Here is a 17,587-nt window from a genome sequence, read left to right as displayed (position 1 = left end):
TTAGGGCTTTGATTCGAACACATCACTAGGGCATAACTCAGGTTAAAAGTCCCCACCCCCTTGGTGAGCTGATATAAATGGACACTTACTCAAGAAGACACACAGAAGATACAGAAGAGGAAGAGAGAACTTTGTCAGTTTTGATCCTGGAGTCCCAGGAGGAGATGGGCCTTTTACCTGATAGTTTACAGCTGACCTTATGAAGAGCACAGAGCAGCTGAGAAGCCCTGAGAGATGAGTCCTATGCCAGCCTACAGCTGAGATCGGAAGAAGCTGGGACCACAATGCCTTGAGAGGAGGAAGGAAGGAGAGACCAGAAGAGGTCACCTGGCATCTTGCTTCAACATGTGGCAACAGACTTTTGTGAGAAAGTAACCTTGAATTGAACCCTTTAGGCCCTTGTAACTATAAGCTTCTACCCCAAATAAATACCCTTTATAAAAGCCAACTGACTTCTGATACTTTGCATCAGAACTCCTTTGGCTGGCTAATACACCAGGAGAATTTGTTGACCTTCCACCACAGTTTGTCCTTTGATAATGAGGAAAACTTGGCTTTCTTAGATTGGATAATACCAATCTGCCTGTGGCCCAGAAACCTCCATCAGTGAAATCTGTCACCTCTACAGTTCAGCATAAAGTCAGTACTCTGGCATAATTCTCCTCAACTTCCAAAGTTACAATGACTCCTTGGCATTCTGAAGTCTACGTTTCAATTCCTGAAGCAAAGGTCATTTGGTTAAAGGCTACCTCAGATCTTATAAGAATAAAAAATAAATTAAAAAAAAAAAAGACCCAAATGGGAAAAGGGAAAAAAAAAATGCTTGTTCTGTTATACAACATGCTTCTCTAACTTTACACTGTCTCTCCTCAAGTAATAGAATGCCACGTTATAGTTAATGAAAAATATTACATTATGTTTTCATTCCTTGCATGTCATTTTGATATTTTATCATGTAATTTTACATTTTTGCTATAAATCCCACACTATATTACTTTTGCCTTAAATTAAATGTTTTAAATGAAAAAAAAAAAAAGAATGTTAACTCCAGTGGGCTTTGATCCATCCTCTCTCTTTGATTCTCAGTTGTAATCATCATCCTTTGAAAGCAACACTAAAATGCTAACCCAACTCATATATAAATAATAAACACATTAATTCAATTATATATCTAAGCTAAATTCAAGAACAGACCCTCCTCCCACACACACAGAAATCCCCATGAATGTTACAAAAGAAGCAAAATTGAGAGATCTAAAGAGTCTCTTGGGTATTCTTGCCTTCAGTGTGTACTTCAGTGTGTTCAGTATTACTTAACCAACAGAACGCTGAGTCTATTCAATAGAAGTATTTATACATTTGTAAAAGGGACCTTTCACAAACTCAACCACCTTTGAAGATGTCTTGCTTAGAATCTTCTTTCTACCTACTTTGTACAATCTTTATTTCACTGGATGAATGGATGGGTGTGTTAAAATAACATGGTCAAGCAAATTGAGCTTAAAATGTGTACATTAAGGAACAGGTAATTGTTTCTTGTTACTTTTGTCTACCTGTTATAAAAAACAAATTAGAAGAAATCAGAGGGAAGCCTTATGTAAATGAGCAAGCTTTCAAAACCAATACATAAGCCTGATCCTTTGGCAGCCTCAAACCCTAAAGGGACCAAAACTCCAGTTGTTTATAAAAGACAACCTCTTATTGGGTGAAAAGCTGGCAATAAATGTATTAACTTCAGCTCAAGGAAAAGATAAAATTCATAAATACTGTGTTATAATACTTTCCTTGACGGCACTAAAGAGGGTGATTATGATACAGGGAGAAAAACAGACCTTTCCACCACATACGTCCATGAGAATTATGCTTTTGTTTGAGGCTACAGCCTTTCCATGAAGAGCCTTTTATCATTCTTAAAATCCTCTTTTCTTTGTAAGTCCAAAGTTTTGGCCTTTAAATATAAAAGTACACCTTTTCTCATACTCATGTGTATTACTGAAGATACTTGTGCAGAATGGCATTTTTACAAACCATATTTTATGTGTATCAGAGGGAGCTTACTGTTTAAACAAAAGCTATAGTGACTCTTTTTGAAGTTAAATAATCATGCTTAATAAATCTAATAAATTCAAATTTTTCCGTGTTAGGGATGTTTTAAGTACATGAACTATTTAACTTATTATCTAGAAGTTTGTCTTAGGACAATCTTTTTATTTAATTTTTTTCCCTGAGAAATTGAAAATTCTCATCTCCTATAACAAATAAATAATTAATAGAGATGGCGACACCCCCAAGCCTCAGGGGACCCCTTTGAGGCTTATACCAGCCATACTCCAGAAACTCCATCATCCCTGACCTTTCAAGTGGTAGAAAGGTTTAAGAAAAAAGTGACCATATGTCCAGTTTATACCTGTTATCCCAGTGTATTATTAATAGTGTCCCCTTTTATTCTTAAAAGTGTACCATTTTGGCCAATAAATTATATTGTCACCCTACCAAAAACAGACCTGATTCTATTTTTCTTACACTGCATTGTTGTTAAGAAATCATTCCATTTTGCCCCTACAGTCTTAGAATTTAGCTGAAGGCCAGTGTTCCAATGCTTGCATGACATACCACATCTATTCAGCACAAAAGTATGCTGATTATTGGTCTGTATAATATGGCTGCTGGGTGGCTATGACAGGACCTGATGAGATGGGTCAGAACATCAATCAACCGTCCCTTTATCACCCCACTCTATTTGATCCCTGCCACCTGGTCTGTGTTTTGTGGAGAAAAGGAATGCTGATATTAAAAGAAGGAAGTCTGTTTCTGTCAGCATTTTCCTTTTCTCTTTCCTGGACTTCTTATGGCTATATTTTCCAGTAGCTTTAAAATACAAATCACATCCAGCAGTCATTTTATGGCAGTGTTGCAAAATTCATCACAAAAACCTTCATAATGGGTAGGTCACCTCAAAGGATCTGAGTTCCGAGGATCTAAATCTTGCTGATATCTCTTGGTGAAATTGAGATGTTTAGTGTCCTCACGTGCATATTTGTTCAGAGATCAGAGCCTCTTTAATCTTTGTAGACCTTGGACTTCTCATTTCTTCACTGTGCATAATCTGTCTAGTCCACTAAAGTTGGCCTACTAGGTGGTTTAAAAATACTGTAATGGAATGTTTAGGTGAAATTCTGCAAGTTGAGTTTGTCTCTTTAGCCCTTTTATTAAAACATTTTTCTCTCCTTCCTTACCCACCTTCCCTCTCCTGCTGTTTTGTGACTGTTCTTTCCTAACTTCACAATTCTTGATGGAGACAGGAGGCTACAACCTTGCCAACACAGCTCGATGCTGGACATACTTGACCGGGGTCATCCTAGGGAAAACACTATCCTCTGAGATCCCAGATCATGAGGTAAGTAAGGCTCTGACAAGTCCTCTCTTCTTTAAGGGGAAGAGCTGAGTCATTCCACCTAATCAAAATCACGTCCTCACCATTCAATACCGTTTTGTTGAGAGACACTCCAATAACAATAACACATTGTCTTGGCAGAATAGTGGACTCTTGTTCCAAAATATCCAAGACCTTCTGCCTTCTTTTACAAGAGATCTCAAAGGCTAACCAACTTTAATTTCTCAATTAATTACAGAGACTGTGGGAAGGGGTCACCTGTTCACACAAAGAACTCTTTGGAATATGTGCATATTTTCATCCCCCAGCCTCAAAAGAGAAGGGACTATTTTTTAAATGTATAAATTGGGTTCTTGTCTATTTTTTTTTAGAATTCCCATAGGTGGTATGTAACCCATGTCTTTGGTGGTAATCCAATTTTCTTTGACTAATGCAAAATTTAAGAAACACATTACCACTATACAGACAGGTCTGGTGTTTTTCAGCAATTAGTGGCACACAGAGATTAGGGCAGGGTGATCCAAAATGTGCAACATATTGTTTGAACCCTCCCATTTTCTTTAACCTTATAAGGATGGGCTTTAAATTTTCCAAAGCAAATATGTCTGTTCCCAAAACAAGTTAATAGAAGCTGTCTGGGACCTGTCACTGTGCTGATAATCCATAATCCAAAGGTGTACCCCTTCTATTCCCACCTACTCCTACACCTGGAAGGAAGCATATAATCACAGCTCAGGACCTCAGTCATAGGTCTTAGACTAAAATAACAAACCAGTGCATGCAGTTCCCCCTTCTCAAGCCATTTTCCAAGGATGAGGAATGGTGCTTTGATTATAATGTTATGATTCCTGCCAGATGCAGGAGCTATACATTTGGGCACATTAAAAGTTACTATTTTTTTAAATTAAGAACAACTTAAACTAATTCCCTTCCAATTTTTTTCTAACCACAGGTGAGATGTAAAATCCATTTAATGTATCTAGACTACAAATAGAAGGCACAGTATAATTTGAGACAATTTGCTGGTGTCAGGGTTCATATAAATCTCTTTTTTTGACTTGGCTTACCTTTTTTTCAGTATCTGGAAGCTTTATGAAATATAAAGGTAAGCACTGTTAATAAATAAAAGTCACTGTTATTGCTATGAGGATATCTCAGATCACATTATAATTTAAAGCACTGGGACTTTAAAAACTGATTTAGTTATGTCAAAAAGGAGTTTTAAGCTGTAGAAGCCTAGAGTGAGAGTGAATGTTCTGTTTCTAGGAAGCATTAGTAAATCCATAGATTCATCTGTGTTAAAAGACTGGCACAATTTTATTGTGGATGAGTATTGCCTCTGGTACCTGGAAAAACTATGTGCCTGAATGGATATGGGCTTAACCTTAGATAGAGATTTTCTGTCTTTATACTAAAACATTCAGCACAATTAAATGAGATGTAATATATGCCAAGTGCCTAACACACAATATGCACTTTTGAAATGCAAGTCCCCTCCTTTCCCTTTGCATGTGTCCAGCTACCTTTACGCAGACATACTGACTATGTCATTCATAAATGTATACAAACCCTTTCAAAATCCCCTCAGTCATATCCTTCTGGTATAAGAGATGTGAGTCATCCAAGAGGGAACAAGAAGAAAATTGAAATGACAATCTTCAAGGTACATAAGATAACACTTTAATGAAAATTGCCAAAAATAGACTATGCAGTGTTTGTAGGCATATATAAGTTTTGTGTCACAATACACAGTTGCACACAAATATCCTTGTGGTCCTCTGAAATCAGATCAACAAATGGTAGATCAAAAAATATTTTTTGAGCACCCATTGTGTGCCAGGCACTCTGCTAGGTGTCTTGGAAGATGCAAAGACAATAAGATGTCATCCCCAACCTCAAGCAGCTGGGGAGGGAGAGTAGTGTACATGCTGCAGAGATATGCAAATATACAAATAATAATAATACAGAGCAGAATAAGAACCATAAGATAGTAAGAGCAATGACTATGGAGATGTGCATCAAATATAAAGGAGATAAAAAGGATCCCACAAAATACCCTGCCCTCCAGGAACTGAAAATATAATTGAAAAACTAGTGTAAAAAGGTCAAGACATTGTAGCCATCAGCCACAGTATGGCTGACCCTCTGTCTCCATTCTCAGTCTTGGACTTTTGTACTTCCATTTGCTAGAATAATAATCCCCTCCTCCAGATGCCCTTTCCTTACCTCTCTACCATCTTCCTAGGGTTGGCTTCAAGGTGGGTGCCTTTCAAAAGTCCTTACCTAAATACATCAAGCCCCTTTGAGCTCTTCCTTAGCATCCATTGATCCCTTAATCTGTTCAGCAAATACTCAGTGGGCCCCTATTACTTGCTAGGGCCTATTCAGATCTGTATTCAGAGATGCAGAGACTATCAAGATAAACCCAGTGCCCTCATAAAGCTCACAAGGTGACAGACAAATGTGACAAAGGTGACAGAACCATGTGCTCAATTCTAGGACAGAGGAGCACAGGGAAAATGTTTTGCCAAGACTTTGTACTAAATCTTAAAGGTTGTTTGGGAGTTGGTCAGGTGAAGAAGAGGGAAAAAAAAGCTATTCTAAGCATCTAAGCAGAGGGAACAGAAATTGGAAAGGGCCTGGTGCCTCATGGTACCAATGAGAAGTTGGATATGTATAGAACAATAGCGTATATCAGAGAGAGTGGGAAGGATTAAGGCTTGAAAGGAACTGGGGTCAGATTATAAAGGGCCTTGACTGCTGTGCTAAAGAGCTTACACTTTTTTTCTATAAAAACAAATAAGCTTTGGTTTTAGAAAGATTACTTGGTAGTATGGAAGATAGATTTTAAAGGGGAGAGACTTGAGAAAGGTTAAGAGGTCCTAGTACATGCCTATAAAACTTATAGTCTGCACCACTCATTTGGTCATCTGTGCTTTGGTTGTCTGCATGCCCCCTCATTGCCTAGAAGGGTGTTAGTTGAATGAACAACTGAGTAAATGAGTGTTTGAATAATAACTGTTTCATCATTCACATTGGAAAACTTCTATTTTTAAGATGAAAGGATTGGAAGTATAATCTAGCTTTTCTCTGGGACACAATTTAGCCCCAGTGCCATCTATCCATCCTTTGCAGGAAGTACCAGGTATCCCAGCTGTAGGAAATAGGTATATCCATGGAAAACACTAGATTGGCAATGAAAGGAAAGGAGTTGGGAAGGCAAGCCCTTCATAAATATTAGGAGGGACTAGGAATGGGGCTTCAAGTATAGCCCTCAGGAGATACAAAGGCAGTGATGCCATAAAACCAGTGATCAGGGTATTAGTCCCAGCCAAGGACTTGGGGAGTCATGTTGCCCAACCAGGCCTGGAATAATGAGGCAATCCCAGCTGGAAGAAAAGCTGGGCCCAATTGGGAGAGCTGAAACAAATGGAGCCTGCCTATATGACAGAGCCAGATATCTCTACTATAGGGGAATCTCAAAGGTGAAACAGTCCCATAAAAAGACCAGTATATGCCTAATATAGCACAATGAACACACCATGCAATAAGGCTTATGGATTGTTATATATAAGAATGTTATGCAATCCAATAATACTATTTGAGACCCATGATCTAAGATAGAATAAGGTAGTCATATTAGAATACACACACATCATCATCATAAGATAGGCTTAACAAAATTTAACAAAAAACGTTTACTTAACCAGACCCTGTTGATGCACTGGTTGGATAAACAATGCTTATTCATTTAAGGGAATATATGCAGCCATTAAAAGAATTAGGTCAATCTATACAGAAGTATATGTTACTAATATAAAACAGTATCCAAGATATATTATTAAGTGGGGGGGGGGATACAGAAGAGTAAGTATAATATGCTCCATTTGTATATGTATGAAGTATCTTTTAAAGAATACACAGGTCCTGATTGCCTTTGGGAAGGAAACGGAGATACCAAGGTAGTGAGGGAAGGGGGTAACAGCAGTAGGAGAGAAACATACTTTTTAATATATACTTCTTTATATCCTAAAGAAGTGATTTACTATATAACTGAATATAATATTTTTTTGGAATATAATTTACATGCATTAAAGTATGCAGATTTTAAGTGTACAGTTACAAATATATAGAACATTTCCATCACCCCAAAAAGTTCCCTTGCACTTCCCTTCTAGTTCCGTTCTGGTCAATCCCCCTGCACCCAGAGGCAGCCACTGTTCTGATTTCAATTGGTGTGGTTTAGTGTTACCTGTTTGAGAACTTAGAATCATATGTTGGCTATTGTTTTGCATCTGCCTTCCTTCATTCAACAGAAGGTTAATGAGATTCATCTGTGTTGCTGTATATATCAGTAGTTCATTCTGTGTTATTGTTAGGTAGTATTCTATTGTATGACTATATTAAACCATATGTTTATTCATACTCCTGGTTAGTGAACATTTGGTTATTATTAATAAAGCTACTATAACATTCATATACATGTCTGTATGTGATCATATGGTTTTGTTTCTCTTGGATAAACACCTAGGAAGGGAATGAGTCATAGAATACATGCATCTTTAATTATATAAGAAATTCCCAAACTGTTTTCCAAAGTTGTTTTACCATTTTACACTCTCACCACCAATGTATGAAAGTCCCAGTTGCTCCACATCCTTGCCCACACTTGGTATTGCCTGTCATTTTCATTTGAACCATTCTGGTAGATGTGCAGTAGCATGTAATTGTGGTTTAAATTGCATTTCTTTGATGACTAGTGGTATTGAATATCATTTCATGTGCTTATTTCACAATGTATATGTCTTCTTTTGTGAAGTGTTTGTTCAAACAGTTTGCCCAATTTTATTGTGTTGTTATTTTTTTATTTATTGAGTTATAGGAATTGTCCGATATATGAGTTGTGAATGATTTTTAACAACCTTCAGCTTCCTTAATTATTTCCTCAACGGTATCTTTGGAATGAGCAAATATTTTAATTTTGGTAAAATCCAATATATCAATTTTTTTTCTTTCCTGGTTGAAGCTTTGTGTCCTCTAAGAAATCTTTGCCTAGTTTAATATTGTGAAGATATACTCCTACATTTTCTTCTAGAAGCTTTATAGTTTCAGCTTTTATATTTAGGCCTATGATCCATCTTAAATTACTTGTGTATGAAATGAGGTAGAAGTTGAGATTCTTTTTTTTTCCATATTAATATCCTGTTGTTCTGGCACAATTTGTTGAAGAGACTTTCCTTTCCTTATTAAGTTGCTTTGGCACTGTATTATTCTTCTATTGCTACTGTAACAAATGAAAGCAAACTTAGTGGCTTAAAACAACACAAAGTTATTATCTTACAGTTTGGAATTCAGAAGTCCAAAATGGGTCTCATGGGCTAAACTCAAGATGTCAGCAAGGCTGCAATCCTTCTAGGGGCTCTAAGAGAGAATCTGTTTACCTGCTTTTCTTACCTTGTAGAGGCTGCCCACATTCATTGGCTCATGGCCTCCAGCCAGCAATAGGAACAGTATGACCTCTGATTCCTCATCACATCTTCTCTGACACTCTTGCCTCCCTCTTTCACTTATAAGGACCTTTGTGATAACATTGGGCCCACCCAAATAACCCAAGATAATCTCCCATTTCAAAATTCTTAACATAATCATATAGGCAAAGCCCATTTTGCTATGTAAGGTAATATATTCACAGGTTTCAGGGATTAAGATATGGCCATCTCTAGGGAGTCATTACTCTGTCTACCACAGGCATCCTTGTTGAAAATCATTTCATCATATACACACTCTCTTTACTCTTTCATGATGTGCCTATCCTTTTCCCAATGTTGCACTGTCTTGATAATTATAACTTTATATATATAACATCTCAAAGTCAGATATAGTAAGTCCTCCAACTTTTTTCTTCTTTTTAGAAAGGCTTTGGGTAGTCTAGGTTCTTTGCATTTCCATATAAATTTTAGCCTGTCATTTATCTTTCCTTTTACTTTTTCACCTCTCTGTCTCTTTATATTTAAAATGGATTTCTTATAAATAACATATAGTTGGATCACACTTTTTATCCAGCCTGACAATCTTTGCCTTTTAGCTGGGTGCTTAAACCATATACATTTAATGAATTACTGATAAGTTTAGGTTTAAGTCCATTTTCCTATTTATTTGTTCTTTGTCCAATCTTTACTTTGTTCTTTTCTTTTTCTTTTCCTGCCTCTTTTTAATTAAATGAGTAATCTTTTTTAGGATTCCATTTTATCTCCTTTATTTCTTAGTAGTTACATCTCTTGAATTTTATATAACTGCTCTGGGGTTTACCGTATGCATTTTTAACATATTATACTCTGCCTTCAAATAGTTTTATGCTACTTCACATGTAATATAGCACCATTACAGCAGTATTCTTTCATTTTCCATTTCCCTTCCTTTGTGCAAGTGTAGGCAAATATTTTACTTTTGTATGTGTTATAGACCCCACAATACATTGTCGTTGTTTTTGTTTTAAACAGTCGATCATTTTTTAACTTTTTAAAGTATTTATTAGTTCATTTAAATTATGAAAAATTAATCAAGTGCATGGTAACACAAACAGAAGGGGTTTTGTGTTTTTGCTTTTTTATTTTTTCCCTCCTCCCTCCCCACCTTGCCCTGCTGTTTTTTGCTGTCTGTGTCCATTCACTGTGTGATCCTCTATTATCTATTTCTCTTTTTGTCTTCTTTTCTCATTTTTCCCCTCTAGGATTCACTGAGATTCGATCCTGGGTACCTCTGATGTGGAGAGAGGCTCCCTGTCACTTGCGCCACCTCAGTTCCTGGTTTCTGTTGCGCCTCGCCTTGACTCTCCTCTCTTTTGTTGCATCGTCATCTTGCTGTGTGGCTTACTTGCCCAGTCAATGGCTCACTGTGTGGGCACTCAATTCACCTCACAGACACTGGTTAACCATGCAGACACTCACATGGGCACTTGGTTCACTGCATGGGCACTAGCTCACTGCGTGGGCATGCTTTTTTTTTTTTCACCAGGAGGCCCCAGGGATCGAACCTGGGTCCTCCCATATGGTAGATGGAAGCCCAATCACTTGAGCCACATCCACTTCCCTGCTTTTTTTTATTTTTAAAGAAGCTTTAGATTATATAAAAATTACATCAAAAATATAGGGGGTTGGGGAGCAGAATTGGCTCAAGCATTTGAGTGCCTGCTTCCCACATAGAAGGTCCCAGGTTTGGTTCCCCGTGCCTCCTAGAAAAAAAACAAACAACCAAACAACAAGCAAAAAAAAAAAAAAAACCAACTCAGGGGAGCCAATGTGGCTCAGCAGTTGAGCACCAGCTTCCTACATACAAGGTCCAGGTTCAATTCCCAGCCCCCTTATATGGAATTCCCTTATAACTCATCCCCTTCCCCTCTCACACTTTCCCCCATTAACAACATCCTTCATTATTGTGGTACATTTGTTACAACTGACAAACACATGAACATATATTGAAGCATTGCTACCAACAATAGTCTATAGTTTACATTGTGGTTTTACACTTTGCACTGCACAATTTTATAGGTTTTGACAAAATGTATAACAACCAGTATCCACCATTGCAATATCATGCAGGATAATTCCAATGTCCCAAAATTGCCCCGTGTTGCACCTATGCTTCCCTCTTCCTCCTCTCAGAACCTCTGGTGGCCACTGACTTTATATCAATGATGCAAGTTCTTCCACCTCTAGAATAATAAGTCTACTTTAGTCCATAGTTGCATTCCCCCCTTATGTTTGTTCACTCCTTAATCTTGAGGATTTTGGGGTGGTGATGCCCATTCTGTTTCTGATTGAGAGGGGCTTAGATCCCATGGGGCAAATGGTTGAAACTGTATTGTCACTGAAGTGACAGGCTTACTTCATATTTGAGAAAATATCTACCAAATACCCAAGTATTTACCCCCGGTCTATTCATCATTGTTCTTTCAAGCAAATAATGGTGTTCTGTGAAAAAAGTGGGTACTTTCAGTCTCTAAGTTATTGTGTATATTTCTCCAGCCATTACAGTATGATAATTTACCTGTAAAATGCTTCAGTAGCTTTTTCATTTCTAGTGTGAAAATCTGTAACAATATTGGCCTTTAATAAGCACATGACGTCTGCACTTAAAATATTCTACTCTTTTTCTTTAATTTTGCATGAATGGTCTAAAAATGATACCACAATTTAAATGGTGCATTATCTCAAAACTATTTGAAAATGTTCTGTTGCATAAGACACGATAAGGTCAAATATTAACATATGTAAAGATAGCTTTCATCATATTTTCATTTATTTGCAATTTCACAAAATTTCTTTGAAATAAAACACTTCTTTCCTTGAGTCAGAGACCTCACTGAAATTTGAATTTCACATTTTTCAAATTCTTTAAACATAGATGTTGCAGCTCTGATTTGAGAAAGCAAGTCTTCTAAACTTCCTTTTTAAAGCCAAAAATCCATATTCTTGGGTTTCTATATAGGTGGAAGTAAAATTCCAATATTTCAAAAAAAGAACTTATTAAATAATGATGTAGTTACAGAGATTATAGCAGGTATAACTGAAGATAGCTTTCCATAGTCCTCTTGTTCATTGTGACCCCATAACAGGAGCACCTGCTGCATGGAACCCAGAAGGATGTGCATGGAGGCTAGGCACACCAAACACAAGAAACAATGCTCAGGCAAGACTGCACCACCTAGGAGCAGCTCTGGACTATACCCTTCTATACACCTAGCTGAGCTATGCTACCTCTTGTCTGTACTGTCTCATTCTACTTAATCTCTGCCTCAACCTGGAAGCCTGCCTCATTCCTCCCTGCCCTCAGGAGCACTCCTTTACACTCAGCCTATAGCCATGATTGGACATGCTATGCCCAACATGGTCCTAAATTATCTTTTAAGAAATTAAAAGATGAGTAAGAAAATATATTTTATATTTTCCCAGACATTTACCCTTTCCGGCATTCTGCAATCCTTTATATACATCCAAGTTTCCATTTGTATAATTTTCATTCTGCCTCAAGAGTTCAGTTAACATTTCTTACAGTGCAGTTCTGCTAGCAATGCATTCTTGGTTGTTGTTTATCTGATAAAAATATTTATTTTGCCCCTGCTTTTTAAAATTAATTTTTAAAGAAACTTTAGATTACATAAATGTTACATAAAAATATGAGGGTTTCCCACATGCCTCACTCTCTCCCCCTCCCACACTTTCCCACATTAACAACATCTTCATTGTGTGGTATATTTGTTACAATTGATGAACACATATTGAAGCATTGCTATTAACCATGGACTACAGTTTACATTATCGTTTACACTCTGTCTCACACAATTTTGTAGGTTCTGTCAAAATATACAATGGCCTGTATCCATCAAGTCTATAGTAAAATAATCATAAGTCTACTTTAGCCCATTGTTCATTTCCCAGTCTTGAGGATTTGGGGATGGTGATGCCTACTCTGCTTCTAATTGAGAGGGAGCTTAGATCCCATGGGGCAGATGGATGGAACTATTTTGTTTGCAGTTGCAGGAACTCTCTGTTCCTTGGGATGAGCATTGTCCATCATCATCTCCTTGCTATTGTCCTGCGTGAGTCCGATGAATGGGAGAGTATGTGTTGCAACTCAGCTGAAATTCAGGGTTCAACTGGCACATGTACAGACCAAAGATTTAAGTCTCTGGGACATATATTTATCAAGTATAGTGCTAATTATAGGTTCAAATAAAAGGGGCAGAAGAGCCATGTGTAGAGAACCTATAAATGAGTCTAATTCTGTTATACTTGGGAGCATAATTTCCAAAGTAAGGCCCACTGACAGAGTGCTGAATTCCTGAGCTATCTGCCCTGATTATAGTTTCTGGATGTCTCGAGATCTCAGGAACCCCACTATTTGAGGCACTTTTTACTGTAGCAGTCAACAAGGTCCTGCTGGAAGTTGCATAACTGTAACTTCTGGAATGATCTCCTGACTCACTTTGAAATCTCTTAGCTATAAAATTTCATTTTTGTTTACCATCTTCCCCTTTTGGTCAAGGTCTTTTTCCAGATGCATTGCTAGTTGGCTCATGGTAATAATCCCTCAATGCTAGAGAGGCTCATCCCCAGGAGTCCTGTCCCACACTGGGGGGAAGATTCATATGCTGAGTTTGGCTTAGAGAGAGGCCACATTTGAGCAGCAAGGAGGCTTTCAGGAGGTAACTCTTAGGCAGTATATAATACTAAGGTAAGTTTCAATTTCACTGGCAAAAGTTCATAAGTACAATTATCAATATCAAGGGCCTGCCATAATGGTCTGTCTTCCTCCACTAAGTACTGCCCTTACACTAGGGCGATTCTTGCTGTCCTGTTAGAGAATGTAGCAGAACTCCCTAGGATAGGAATTCAACATTCTTTCAGTTGTTGTGTGGATCTCCACCTACGGAGACAGTGCCCCATGTTCACTTGAACATATTCATATGCCTTAGAGGCATGCCCCAGGTGAACCCCTTCCCATGAATCTCCCCATCACTGACACCCGGCACCAGTGAACCTCCCCTGCCACTGTTGTGACCCCTCTGTGATCCAAAACCTCTCCAAAAATGAAAACAAAATAACCAAATAAAATTAATAAGAAAATGAAATAAATTTTAAAATAAACAATAAATATGAAAAAAAAATTTAATTTGAAATAATAAAAAATTTTTTTAGACATTGTGTCTTTGATCACTATAAGATTTGTTGTCTTGTATGTACAGGGCCATTTTCTTTCATATATTCCCCCAGTGTCTTATTTTTTTAATTTTACCTTCAAAGAAGGTTTAGGATATAGAAAGGTCACCTAGAGAATATAGTGGATTCCCATATACCCAATGCTCTCCCCTTTTTCCCTCTCCCCTATTAATAACATTTTACATGTGATGGCACATTTGTTACAATTGATGTACATATATTGAAGCATTGCTACTAACCATGGTCAATGGTTTACATTATGGTTTACATTTTGAATCATACACTTTTATAGGTTTTGATGAAATTTAAAGTGGTCTGTATCTGTTACTGCAAGATCATGCTGAACAAACCTAAGGCCCTAAAATTGCCCTATCTTCCATTTATTCTATTCTTCTCCTCCCCTCCCCTTAGAACCTACCATAATCACTAAGTTTCAATTTTAAAGAATAAGATTCATAGTTGCTTGCAATAATATTGAGCACTTGATATATTGGTCTGTTTTTTATTTTAATTAGGCACTGCCTATGTTTTCAAGTGATTCTTGTCCCTCTAATTGAGAACATAGCAGGACTCCCCAGGATGGGAGTTTGATATTTTCTTGTTTATTGTGTGGGTCTCCACCCACTGAGATAACACACTATGACAAGATGACCACTTACATATGGACATTGTTTTGCCTCCCTTTTTGAAAGATATTTTCAGTAAGTATAGAATCTCAGTTGAATTTTTTTTTCTTTCAGCCTTTAAGGATATCATTCCATTGTTTTCTTGCTTACATGGTTTCTCATAAGAAGTGTATGGTAATTCTTATTTTTGTTTCTTTGTATTATACATGCCTTTTTTCTCTGGCTGCTTTGAAGATTTTCTCGTTATTGCTAGCTTTCAGAAGTTTGATTATGATGTACCTTCATGTTGTTTTCTTTGTGTTTATCCTTTTGGGTTCATTGAACTTCTTGGATCTGTGGGTCTATAGCTTCCAACAACTTTGGAAAAAGTTTTAGCTATTATTTCTTCAATTATCTTTTCTGTCTCCTTTCTCTCCTCTCCTTTTGGGACTCCTTTTATACCTATGTTAGAACACTTATATTTTCCCATACATCACTGAGTCTCTTTTCATATTTTTCAGTCTTTTTATTTCTCCCTGTGATTCATTTCAGAGTTTCTGTTGCTTTGTCTTCAAATTCATTGATCTTATCTTCTACACTGTTTAACTACTGTTAACCCAATCCAGTGAAATTTTCCTATTGAATATTCTAGAATTTCCAATTTTTAAAATATTTTCCTTTTTCTCTTCATTGTGTGCATACTTTCTTTCCATTCTTGAACATGTGGGACGTATTTATAACAACTGTTTAAAGGTCCCTATGTACTACCTTGATAATCTCTGTCATTTCTGGTGAATGATTTTTCTCCAGGTTATAGATCCTATTATCCTGCTTCTTTGTATATTTAGCATTTTTATTGGCTATCAAACATCATGAATTTTTACAATTGTTGTGTGCTGGATTTTTTGTAGTCATTTTTAAAAAGTTGGATGTTTTCTCTAGTAAATAATTAAGTTACTTGTAGATCAATTTGATTCTTTAAAATTGTTCATAATGGGGACTGAATCATGTCCCTCACAAAAGTAATGTTCAAATCCTATTCCCTAGTCCTTGGGATGTGAACATATTTGTGAATAGAACCTTTGAAAATTATATTATTAGTTGAAAATTATATTAGTTAGTTAATGTGTGGCCAAACTGAATGAAGGCAGACCTTAGTCCGGTGTGGCTGAAGTCTTTATAAGCAAAGGATATTGCACATGAAAATAGAAGCCAAAAGTAAGTAGAAATCAGAAGTCAGTGGAAAACAGAGGAGCAGAAACAAGGAGAGACAGATTACCATGTGCTAGAGGATTGCCAGAACACTACAGACTGTGGGAGAAAGCAAGTCCTGCCAATACCTTGATGTTGGACTCTTAGCCTCCAAAACTATAAGACAATAAATTCCTGTTGTTTAAGCCCACCAGTGTGTGGTATTTGTCATAGCAACCCTGGAAAACTAATTACACTGTTTGGTACTGGAAAGTAGAGTGCTTCTTTTACAAGTAACTAAATATGTGGAAGTGGCTTTGGAATTGGGTAATGGGTGGAAACGGGAAGCATTTTGAGGTGCATCATAGAAAAAAACTAGATTTCTGTGATGAGAGCTGTGGAGAAAGTTTCTATCATCATAGAGAATGCACATATCATCATGAACAAAATGTTGGTAAAAATATGAATTTTCAAGGTTCTTCCAGTAAAGCCTTAGAAGGAAATGATGAATGTGTTGTTGGCAACTGGAGGACAGGTAACCCTTGTTTAAAAGTATCAGAGAACTTGTGTTCTGATGCCAGATGGAAGGTAGAACATCTAAGTGTTTAACTTGAATATTTAGCTGAGGAGATTTCAAAGCAAAATCTGGAAGGTGCAGTACTATTTCTCCTTGCTGCTTATAGTAAAATGTGAGAGGAAGGAGATAAATTGGGGACTGTTAAGCATAAAGAAAGCAGCAATCAACAATTGGGAAAATTCTTAGCCTATCCAGATAGCATACTCTGAGTCTAGGGCCAGAAACAGCTCTATAAGAGCCCTCTGTGATCTCCTGGGAAATGAATTCCCAAAGAACATGGTTCTGTCCAAGTATGTGACTGAACACCCCTTTGATAAGGAGATTAGATACATGACTCATATATCCAGTTAACCATCTCAAAGGAAATCTGGATTGAAGATGCAATTATCTATGAAGGATCTGTTAAAGATTCTTTTGACTGATGGTTTGGATCCCCTTGAAATTGCACAAAAAGCCAGCAATGCTTTTGAAAACTTTTTTGAGCTGAAGCACTTCCATCCTGAACTGAAAGAGACAGAGATGAGATGAAATTAAGAAAAAATGATCTCAAGGACAAAACTATGAAAGCAGAGGTCTGGGTGTGGGCAGCTTTTAGATAGGACAGGTCTTCCACCCCGGTGTCTGGAAAGAGCGAGCCCATCCTGGCATTTTATAAGCTCCTGCAGTGGTCAAAGAGGGTGGGGCCTATGCCCTGGTATTCAGGGAGAATGTGGTCATCACCCAAATCTTCGCAGAGGGTGGGGCCTACACCCTGGTGTTCCAGGAGTGCATAGTTGGAAAGAGTGGAACTGCTATTCCAGCAGGCCCAGAGCACAAAGCACCAATCTACAGATGAAGTTTGCCCTGATTGGTTTCAGATTTGCTTGACACCCATAAACCCTGTTTTCCTTCTAATTTCCCCCTTCCGGAATAGGGATGCATCTCCTATGTCTGTCCCACTATTGTATTTTGGAAGCAGATAACTTATTTTTCTAGGTTTCACAGGTCCACAGGTGGAGAGGAATTTTGCCTCAGGATGGACCACACCCATAACTGATCTTGATGAGATTTTGGTCTTAGAGTTGTTATTGAAATGGCTTAAGATTTTTTGGAAGTTGGGATG

The 17,587-nt window shown here is 37.4% G+C and overlaps 1 protein-coding gene across 3 annotated transcripts in view; it reads left to right on the top strand.

Annotated features, from left to right (window-relative positions):
* Nucleotides 1-17,587, top strand: part of HDAC8 (histone deacetylase 8) — a 427,306-nt gene that overhangs the window by 244,254 nt on the left and 165,465 nt on the right. Inside the window, exons 9-11 of one of the 3 annotated variants that reach the window (XM_058290949.2) lie at nucleotides 3,303-3,397; nucleotides 4,473-4,499; nucleotides 10,125-10,526. In XM_058290949.2, the coding sequence (XP_058146932.1) occupies nucleotides 3,303-3,397; nucleotides 4,473-4,490 (113 nt within the window). In that variant the 3' untranslated portion in view covers nucleotides 4,491-4,499; nucleotides 10,125-10,526. Of the gene's footprint in view, nucleotides 1-3,302; nucleotides 3,398-4,472; nucleotides 4,500-10,124; nucleotides 11,743-17,587 lie in introns of those variants that run through there. The other 2 variants (XM_058290948.2, XM_058290947.2) reach the window with 2 other exon arrangements.

Source organism: Dasypus novemcinctus, chromosome X, assembly GCF_030445035.2.
Source record: "Dasypus novemcinctus isolate mDasNov1 chromosome X, mDasNov1.1.hap2, whole genome shotgun sequence".
NCBI lineage: Eukaryota > Metazoa > Chordata > Mammalia > Cingulata > Dasypodidae > Dasypus > Dasypus novemcinctus.
This window is presented reverse-complemented; position numbering and strand designations above follow the sequence as displayed.